Source organism: Sebastes fasciatus, chromosome 15 (genome assembly GCF_043250625.1).
Source record: "Sebastes fasciatus isolate fSebFas1 chromosome 15, fSebFas1.pri, whole genome shotgun sequence".
NCBI lineage: Eukaryota > Metazoa > Chordata > Actinopteri > Perciformes > Sebastidae > Sebastes > Sebastes fasciatus.
This window is the reverse complement of record NC_133809.1, coordinates 13,912,428-13,923,575: the sequence shown is the minus strand read 5'-3', so window position 1 is coordinate 13,923,575 and position 11,148 is coordinate 13,912,428. Positions and strand designations below refer to the sequence as shown.

The 11,148-nt window shown below is 40.0% G+C and overlaps 1 protein-coding gene across 1 annotated transcript; it reads left to right on the top strand.

Annotated features, from left to right (window-relative positions):
• Positions 1-424: 424 nt before the first annotated feature.
• Positions 425-10,919, top strand: ythdf2 (YTH N6-methyladenosine RNA binding protein F2). Its single transcript, XM_074659877.1, has 6 exons — positions 425-599; positions 858-882; positions 3,709-3,788; positions 4,939-6,633; positions 9,075-9,140; positions 9,492-10,919. The coding sequence occupies exons 1-6, from the start codon at positions 573-575 to the stop codon at positions 9,513-9,515; spliced, it is 1,917 nt and encodes a 638-aa protein (XP_074515978.1). The 5' UTR covers positions 425-572; the 3' UTR covers positions 9,516-10,919.
• Positions 10,920-11,148: the final 229 nt, after the last annotated feature.

The following is an 11,148-nucleotide window of genomic DNA, read 5'->3' as shown; positions in this document are numbered from 1 at the left end:
CAAAATGTGCAAAAACCTTTTTATTATTATTATTATTATTATTATTATTATTATTATTATTATTATTTCTTTTCTTAATTTTATTTCAATTTTGAATGTTGAAGTTTTCTCTAGTGTACTTAATGAGTTTGTCTATAAGTTCATCTACTTAAAAATTAGTTTATAAACTTTAATTACGAACTGTAAATTGCGTAAAACAACCTTAAAAAAAGGGAAAAAATAAAATCTAAATGTTTTTTATTATTTTGGTAATAATACAATATTATATTATTATATAATTGACCGGTGGTGTTGTGTTGAAGTCTGCTCCCCGGTTAAACCCTCGCTCCTCCGCGCCGTTGGGTGGCGCCTGTCCTTAGTAAATAAAGTCCATGGTGTGGTTGTCGAGGGCCGCCCAGAGCAGAGCCATGTTGAGGAGTCTGTCAAGCAAACTGCAGCCCGCCATTGTGTAGAAACCAGGCTCTATATAGAGAGAGAAGATAGGGGCGCATTGGGTTGAAACTCTTCCTAATAGCTTTTATTTAGGAGTAAAAAATACAGTTTACACAGGCTCCGAGGGGGGGAAAAGAGACATGTCAGCCAGCAGCCTTCTTGAACAGGTAAAAGGAGGTATTATTTTCTGAATTTAACGAGAGAGGCCACATTTTGTCAGCAAAGCAGCAGCAGCATCGCGACGGATAGCTTCAGCTAGCTCCGAGGCTCTCCGCGGCTGTGGCTCTCAGTAGGCCCGGACCACCTGCTAAAAAAAAAAAAAAGGGAAACTGACTGGCTGAGCAAAAATATATCGCTTCATCTATTTTTCCCCTTCCTCTCTTCTCATAAATCAAACCTTCATGAATCACCTGGACCCAATCCAGAGACCGAAAGGCCAAGCTAATAAAGGTAAGAAGGAACAAATCGACTTGAGAGCGTGAATCTGTTTTTCTTCATCTTACAGGATGTGATAGCTCATCTCAAAAAATATGGGCCTTGCTGTGTGTTTTATAAAGATTTTAAGCTTTTTTATTCACCACTTTAATAAGATTTCATAAGATTGTTCTTCGGCCTTTCCTTTGACATCCTCTGATATGAGGTAAGGGGTTAGCATTGAAGCTAAAACATGATACACACATCAAGCATCCTTTTCCTGGTTCAACTTGCGACGCTGTTTTTATAACATACACTCTTCACTACTCTGTCTTTACAACATGTATGTTCAAGTGTTACGCTACAGGTTGACATCCCTTTCACGGCTAATGTTAGCCAAAGTCTGTCCGTCATGTTGAAAGGACTCTTGGCGCTCGTTAACATGGAGACGCTGCGTACTGACTGCCTGCATGCAGCTAGCTAACGTTAGCTTGCTCAGCTAAGTTAACCCACAGAATGACACGTCTTCCTGTGTACAAATGGGCCTATATTATGCGCTTTTGACATCATCATGCTTGTTCATATTGTAATGTATCTTAACATGTGTTTAATAACATGTGTGTGTTATAATTTTTACTTTTCCATGTTCCTGAATTGCTCTCAAAAGAGTCGCCCAACACAGCCAACATCAGCTATAACGGATCACTGCAAAACTTGTGAAAACAAACCACTGGTGCAACTGCATTAAACATGCATTAAATCTGCTCTGGAAATGCCATTAATATAACCAGTGCATTCAATTCTTCACTGGGGCTGATTCATTTTTATGTGCTGAATTGCTCTCAAAAGAGTCGCCCAACATCAGCTATAAGGGATCACTCCAAAACTTGTGAAAACGAAACACTAGTGCAACTGCATTTAAACATGCATTAAATCTGCTCTGGAAAAATGCCACTAATGGCATAACCTAAATCCTAAATTTGCTTATTTTGATGATCTGAATGACTTAAGTGTGCCAATATATATATATAACCTGTGCATTCAATTCTTCACTGGGGCTGATTCATTTTCCATGTCCTGAATTGCTCTCAAAGAGTCGCCCAACACAGCCAACATCAGCTATAACGGATCACTGCAAAACTTGTGAAAACAAACCACAGAATACACTGGTGCAACTGCATTAAATCTGCCACTAATGGCATAACCTAAATCCTAAATTTGCATATTTTGATGAGAGAATCAGAATAAGTGTGCCAATATATAACCTGTGCATTCAATTCTTCCATGTCCTGAATTGCTCTCAAAGAGTCCTATGTCGCCCAACACAGCAACATCAGCTATAACGGATCACTCCAAAACTTGTGAAAACAAACCACAGGTGCAACTGCATTAAACATGCACTAAACATGCATTAAATCTGCTCTGGAAATGCCACTAATGGCATAACCTGTCCTACATTTTATATATATATGTGTAACCAGTGCATTCAATTCTTCACTGGGGCTGATTCATTTGTATGTGCTGAATTGCTCTCAAAAGAGTCGCCCAACACAGCCAACATCAGCTATAACAGTTCACTGCAAAACTTGTGAAAACAAACCACAGAACACATTGGTGCAACTGCATTAAATCTGCTCTGGAAAAATGTCACGAATGGCATAACCTAAATCCTACATTTGCATATTTTGATGAGAGAATCAGAAAAAGTGTGCCAATATATAACACTCAATTCTTCACTGGGGCTGATTAATTTTTATGTGCTGAATTGCTCTCAAAAGAGTCGCCCAACATCAGCTATAAGGGATCACTCCAAAACTTGTGAAAACAAACCACAGAAACACTAGTGCAACTGCATTTAAACATGCATTAAATCTGCTCTGGGAAAATGCCACTAATAGCAAAGCCTAAATCCTAAATTTGCTTATTTTGATGATCTGAATGACTTAAGTGTGCCAATATATAACCAGTGCATTCAATTCTTCACTGGGGCTGATTCATTTTCCATGTCCTGAATTGCTCTCAAGGAGTCCTGTGTCACCCAAAACGGCAACATCAGCTATAACAGATCACTCCAAAACTTGTGAAAACAAACCACAGAAACACTGGTGCAACTGCATTAAACATGCATTAAATCTGTTCTGGAAATGGGCATAACCTAAATCCTAAATTTGCATATTTTGATGAGAGAATCTGAATGTCTTAAGTGTGCCAATATATAACCTGTGCATTCAATTCTTCACTGGGGCTGATTCATTTTTATGTCCTGAATTGCTCTCAAAGAGTCGCCCAACACAGCCAACATCAGCTATAACGGATCACTCCAAAACTTGTGAAGACAAACCACTAGTGGAACTGCATTAAAACATGCATTAAATCTGCTCTGGAAAAATGCCACTAATGGCATAACCTATCCTAAATTTGCATATTTTGATGAGAGAATCTGAATGTCCTCTATATATCTATCTATATATATATATATATATATATATATATATATATATATATATATATATATATATATATATATATATATAACCAGTGCATTAAATTCTTCACTGTGGCTGATTCATCCTTATGTGCAAGATTACGTTGTGTAATCTGAAGCCTTTTATTATTATTATTATTATTATTATTATTATTATTATTATTATTATAGTACGGGATGTCTTATCATTCTCATCCTAGTGGCATTTCCTGTGTCACTCATCAATAATAGCAAGGAGTGGTTTCGTTATGTAACAAGTGGTGATGAGTCTGACAAAGTTACCAGACAATACGACACATCTGACGACTCGCATCTCTGTAGATCGCACAAACCTGTATGTATCGTCTGTTTACATCAGTGTTTTTTGTTCTTTTCAGTGCAAAACGGAGCTGTGACCCAAAAGGATACTTTGAATGACGATGAGTTTGAGCCTTACCTGAATACTCAGGCCAGACAGGTAAGCTTTTATTGACCGGCGTTTTTGCCGACAGGTGCTGCTTTTCAGTTGAACCACTTTTTATTATCAAACACTGAAGTAGCCTCAAGTTAGATTTTTTTTGTTCTTGATTAATCATACATCTTTTAATTTATGTCTCTAATGATTGAAATGGAATTCAGAGATAAAATCAACAGGTTGTAACTTCAACCTGGACTTAAGTATTTGGCTTGTTATTTTTAAGAGTGCGTTGATTTATTTTGTCTTTGTACAGACATTTAAGTATATCAGAGAAAAAGGTAGTTTAATTCCTAGAATAAGTAGCACATATCCAGAGTCAACTGTAATGATGGCCTGTATCGCCTGGGTCAATTTATAAATGCCTTGATTGATCCTGATACTGACATCCCTAATATTGACGTTTCATGTTACCTTGGTTTAATGTATTTTTGGTTGATATGTTTGAGATGTGTCATTATCCAGGTTATTATTAAATAAGCCTGGGAGGTTAAGAGAGACAAGTTTTATTGATGTGGCTGTTTGGTAACAACTTCAAGATATTTCTCTACCAGAAGATTAATAATGTATGCACACTTGTTTTAGTGGCCTCTGGGCCTCTTTTTTTATGTGTGCACATCCATGCCTTTTGCATTACTGAGGGAATACAGGAAGACCTTAATGATGTGCAGCAGGAATTAGCACTTTTGTTGATTGTCAAGTTTTCAGTGGCTCTGGATTTTATTTCTATTCATTAGATGGATTTTGTGTAGTAACACACTTGTCTGTGAAGTGGGCTGTAGAGGAAGAGAATGGAGCCTGTATTTTCCTCCACTCAGAAGAATGCACCATTCTTGTGTTAAAGAGACTTGCTGTGGAAGTAGTTCAGTGCTGTGCATTTACAGATCAGGTCGGAGGAGGGATACTCAGGAAGCATCATTAGTGTGGTGAATCTTTGGTTTATGACAATAATTCAATATATTTGCTCATTTTATCTTGGTCTGACTTTTTGGATCTGCAAGAACAAGGTATAAAACATATCAAACAGAAGATTATGTTAACAATATATTTATATAATAATCTTTTATCTATTAAGTTTGAGTATGTTGTTGCAAAGAATTGATTTTTGTTTTTTTTACCTCTTGTCACTAAAACAAATTCTTTTTCTATTTAGAGCAATGCCTATACGGCCATGTCGGACTCGTACATGCCCAGCTACTACAGCCCCTCCATAGGATTTTCCTACTCCTTAAACGAGGCAGCATGGTCCACAGGTGGGGACCCTCCTATGCCTTACCTGGCCTCCTATGGACAGTTGAGCAATGGGGAGCCCCACTACCTCCCGGACGCTATGTTTGGCCAGCCAGGTCCCCTGGGGAACAACCCTTTCCTGGGTCAGCATGGATTCAACTTCTTCCCCAGTGGCATCGACTTCTCGGCATGGGGCAATAACAGCTCTCAGGGACAGTCGGCGACACCGCAGAGCTCTGGCTACAGCAGCAGCTATGCCTATGCTCCCAGCTCACTTGGGGGTGCCATGATCGATGGACAGTCCCCGTTTGCACCTGCTGCCAACGAGCCCCTGAACAAGGCACCTGGTATGAACAGCCTTGACCAGGGCATGGCGGGGCTTAAGATCGGTGGTGCCGCTCCTGGTGGTAACGGGGACATGGCTCCTAAGGTGGTTGGCTCTGGCTTACCTGGTGGGGGTCCCCTTGGCCCTGTATCATCTGTAGGACCTCCCATCATGCCTCCTGTCTCAATTGCCCCTGCCAAGCCCGCCTCCTGGGCCGATATTGCCAGCAAGCCAGCCAAGCCTCAACCCAAGCTGAAAACCAAGGGTGGCATGGCCGGTGCCAATTTGCCTCCTCCGCCCATTAAACACAACATGGACATCGGCACTTGGGACAACAAGGGCACCATGCCTAAAGCCGCCACCCCTCAGCAGGTCCCCTCTATTCCCAGCAACGGGCAGCCGCCCAATCAGGCTTCTCCACAGCCCGGAGCTACCGCTGGAGGGAACCCACAAATGCCCCTCAGCAATGGACAGCTGGTAGCCCCCGTTTCCCAGATGGGGCAGCATCAGCTTCCACCCGGTGGGCAACCAGGTATGGCTCAGATGCCCCAGCCTCCTCTCTCCCAGGGTCCTCCTCCTCCAAGCCAACAACAGCAACCTTCTCAACCTACTCGTTGGGTCCCTCCACGGAACCGGGCCAATGGATTTGGGGATGGCAGTGGGAGTGGTACAGGCCAGTCTCCTCCCACTTCCTCTGGTGTGGGTGCGGTTCCTGGGGTCCCCTCTGAGCCTCACCCAGTCTTAGAGAAGTTGCGCATGGTCAACAATTATAACCCCAAGGACTTTGACTGGAATCCCAAGCAGGGCAGGGTGTTTATCATCAAGAGTTACTCCGAGGATGACATCCATCGCTCCATCAAGTACAACATCTGGTGCAGCACGGAGCACGGCAACAAGAGGCTTGATGCAGCTTACCGCTCATTGGGTGGCAAAGGGCCGCTCTATCTTCTGTTCAGTGTCAATGGGAGTGGTCACTTCTGTGGCGTAGCAGAGATGCGCTCACCCGTGGACTACAACACGTCTGCTGGCGTGTGGTCACAGGACAAGTGGAAGGGTCGTTTTGATGTGCGCTGGATCTTTGTTAAGGACGTTCCCAACAGTCAGCTACGGCACATTCGACTTGAGAACAACGAAAACAAGCCAGTGACCAACTCTCGGGACACACAGGAGGTACCACTGGACAAGGCCAGGCAGGTGCTAAAGATCATCGCTGGATATAAACACACCACTTCCATCTTCGATGACTTTTCTCACTACGAGAAGCGTCAGGAAGAGGAAGAGTGTGTGAAAAAGGTAACGACGTCACTGTTGAATAAAGTGAATGATAAAACGGATGAATGAAAAAGAGTGCTCTGCTTTAACTTCTATTGAAAAAGGTGCGATATGAAGCCGGTTTGGATGTGCGTGTGCATGTACAACCTTTCGTTTTGCATTACAAAGGAATTCAGGAACATCTCAAGGATTTACAACTGGAGTATCAGAATTCAGTGTGATTATACACAGGATATTTTGTGATTTTTCTTTCTCTTCAGTTTTTCACTGTGGCATTGTTTTACCTGTTTTATCACTCGTGTATTGCTCTGCTTTAAAACAGAATAACAGACACAGAAGAATGAACACCAGAATTAATTTTACCTGGTGATATGCACTCAAAAGTAACATGAAATGGAAATAGTCAGAGGATTATATGAGAATATATCTGAAAATTGAATCAATTGGTTTGTATTATGGTTTAGTTTAATTTCTTAGTCGACTAATAGATTGTTTAGCTTATTCAACTAAGATTTCTTTAGTCGATTAGTCTTTTTTATTGCCTTTTAATCCTGGATGACTTATTTCCAAGAAACTTATGAGCACATCTCTGGGAATCACTAGATTTAAACTGGTGCTTTTGTGTGATTCTTTGTGGAGAAACTCAGTTTTACAGATCTGACGATTATATCAACTAATCGATAAGTCGACAAAATTGTATGAGTGTTAGTCGAATAAGAACTTCTTTGGTCAAGGGCAGCCCTATTAATATTGATAGTCTTATCGTGTATCTGTTCCTATCTTCAACACATACTCGTTATGCAGCTTCCTGTAGATATGTGAAATGTATTTTTTATACCTTATGTCTGAACACACATTGTGGTATTCAATGAAATCTGTTTAGCTTATTTGGTGTTGAACTGTCAGCATCAACATGAGGAACAAAAATAGAGCAAATGTGTATTGCAGCTCATATGATGTAGTAGGGCTGGGCGATATGGAGAAAATATAAAAATATATATATTTATTTTTCCAAATACCTCCATTGATATTGTAGGGTTGACTATTGATGCTTTCACTAAATATTTAGACTATGAGATTTTTGATAAGACTATCAGTAATGTGTGTAAAGGCAAATAATAGAACAGCTAGAACGGTCTGTTAACTTCAGAAAATGACATCACTTTACTGTAATTCATCCCTTTAAAACCAGGAGAAGACAACACTTATACCATATTACAATATCCAAAATATTAGATGACATCTAGTCTCATATCACTATTGATATATTGCCCAGCCCTATATTGTAGTAATGCTTTATCGCATTTCTTATTGTGAAAAGGGTACTGTTTAATACTGGGCTTTGGTGTCCTGCAGCGCTGTATTACACATTCTACAAATTAAGGGCAAAGCATGTAACACAACATAATATTGACTTACCTTCCTGAACACAACAGCTCGTTAAACTTAATTGCCATTTTTTTGCCTACTTGCTATTAGATATAGAAAAGCTTGTTTTATTCTGTAGATATATAAACATTTATCTTCCAGTCTGTTGATTTTAGTGGGTTCATGCCAAGAGCTGTTTTAGTTGGATCTTTATATTTACTCCACTGTATCTTTGTATATTTGAGGTTTGCTTTTGAAAGCATAGTGTGAAAGCCACAAAATGTGTTGGTTAAAGGTTTCTGTTTGGCGCTTAAAAGCCAGCACATATTCTCATATGTGCTGGCTTTAACAAACAAATGAGTTTTAAAATATTTTGTTCACATTACAGATTGTTAGGAACGCTGCTTGCTTTCTCAAACTTAAGCATGACATATGTACATAAAGCAGCTATAATTTATATAATAACTTATTCATAGAAGTATTTTCATTATTTTGCATTTGTACAGCTCTATGTTCTCTTCAGGTATTCATTTAAGAAATGTGAGGAAACTGTGATTTTCATCACATTTTAGAGGCTTATGTATGCACAAAATCTTAAGCCTGACCAGCAGTTCTCCAAAACTAATGAATAATGTATCTTAAGAGGTGTTGTATTCTCGACAACCACACATGAGAACCTTAAGTGACTTGTGACCATGTTATTGACAACATAGTGATGGTTAAAAGAGATTAGATCTTTCAGTATATGAAACTTCAAATGACTCTTCCAGAGCACATATTGTTAATTCAAGTTAGACTTGGTTAATATATAATGTGAAAAGGTTTTAGATTTGGCATGTTTGTACCGAATGCGTGCGTGTCTGTAGGCAGAGTTGTAATCTGTATTTTAGGGTTTTTATCATGACGTGGTGTGGTTAATGCAAAGTTTGCCAGACTTTTATCAACACTTGTATCTGCTGTTCCAGAGGATTTTGATAAGACTGGTTTCTAAGTAATCTTTTTAGTCAAATTTTGTGACAAGAAGATCTGATTTAAAGTAAAGTAACTTGTCTGTCCCAGTTACACTGAGTTTTCCCTCCTCTTCTGTGTGACAGGTGGAGGTCCAAGGCAGTGAGCCATATCCCAGCAACCCAAGCAACAGGAGTCATTACAGGCTGCAGGTAACTGGCTTCATCTGTCACTAATATGCTGAAGCAGTTTACATGTTACTGTGATACTTGATGGATACTGCTTGGAATCTTTTCAGATTCATATTAAGTTAGTAGAGTTCATAAATGTTGATCATGTATCTGTTACTACAGTATATCTGAACTGTCTGTTATTGTGGGCCACGTTTTTCCCTTTTCATAATGAGCAAATGTAAGTAAAAGGGAAGTTAGGAGGGGATGTGTGCGTTATGCTTCATCACATAATGAACTTGAAAAACGTGTTGGGATCTGGGTCAACTGTAGTTTAAAAAAACATTTTTTTTGTATGTTGTGTGTAACTTCCTGTCTTTTCATTTGTTCTAGGAGCGCCAAGGACGAGTCAAGTAACAGTTGGTGCTTTGGTCAAAAGACTGCAATGGCCCCCCTAAAGCCCTGTCCACCCCATTACATCATTACATCCAGATCTCTAAGAAATTCTAATAGGGGTGAAGAATTAACCAAGGACAAAAAAACTAAATGAAGACTTTCTTGATTTCTTTTGACTTTAAAGACTTACTTCGAACTTGTAGTAAAAAGAAAAGGAAACGATTATTCATAGGACTACAACTAAATGCATAGCATCCTTAGGTGAAATCTTTTTTTTGCCCCACCCCATTCCACTACATATGCTTTCCCCCCTTGTATGCTGCTTTTTCCTTCTTTTTTTTTTAATGAAAGGATCATCCTCTGTTTTTATGGTCCAAGAGCAAGTCTGTAATTCTCAAAACAAACACACAAATCAAATAGAAGTTTGTAGTGTTGGCTTATATTAGTGTCCCAAAGTCAAGAATCGGCGTTTGTCTCATTTTCTTTGTAAACCCACCCCCTCCTCTCACACCCTCGTCTTCTGAGGATGCTCGCATCTTCAACCAGGACCCAGTGGAGTTTCCTCCTCAGTGGATTTTCATCGGGTGAACGACGCTCAGTCTGTTTCCTACATGCTCGCCATGTTTTGTTTGAGAGGACTGCAGATGTTCAGAATGGCCCTCTGATTTTGTTTTCGCATGTGTTGGACGGCGTGTGTGGGGAAGGTAGGGCATGGAGGATCTGGAGAGGAAGAGTAGGGAAGGGTGGGTCAAGAGTTTGAAAGCAGAAGAAATGTTAAGTTGATGAGCATTGCTCAGTGTATAATTTTATGGTCTAAAAAAAAAAAAATTGGGGCCCTCTGTTAACAGTCTTCATTGGACTTAGTTTACCCTCGTTTTCTCTTGGACAAGTTAATTCATCGTTGCTATGGGCTGCTTTCTTTTTTTTTGTTTTCTCTCCTTCCTCCGTTTTCTAAAGACAGTGATGCGAGTGGCTTTGCCCCCACTCTTTCTATTAATCAGTTCAAAAGTAATAAATGTGGTATATTCAGCAGAACTGGTGTGCATTCCCCTTGTTTGACTGTGTAATGCAATTTTGTCATGCAGCGCATCTGTGCACTCTTTTTCTTTTTCCCAGATGGGTATATGAATGTTTTTTTTCTGCTAACCTTCACACTCAACCCGTCCACTCCCCATCCTGACTTTCACCTGCATTTCTTACCTCTCTCTATTTTTCCTAACCCACCTTGTCCCCCGTCCCCCCCACACTCCTATTTCTGACTGCTCAGCCAACCATACGTACTATGATATCACAATCAGCTTCCACCATTTTCAGAATGTCATTGTTGGTGAGTTTAAAAAAACAAAACAAACAAAAAAAAAAAACGCAAGTCCTCTTTCAGAACTACTGGCTTTTATTTGTGGCATAATAAAGATGCTCCACAAAGTGGTGTGTGGGTTGTTCTCATTAGATTTTTGTTTTCTTTTAGTCACATGGGTGGCTTGTTGTACCTGTCTACTTTCCTTAAAGGGGCTGTATGTAAGAATCAGAAAGAGCTTGTTAACTGTTTTCACCTGTGGCAGTCAAGTCAACGAAAGTCAGCGTCCTGACGTGAGCGAGCATCGGTCAAAACAGTGCGGCGACACACATGAGACTGATCGACAGCTAAAACCAC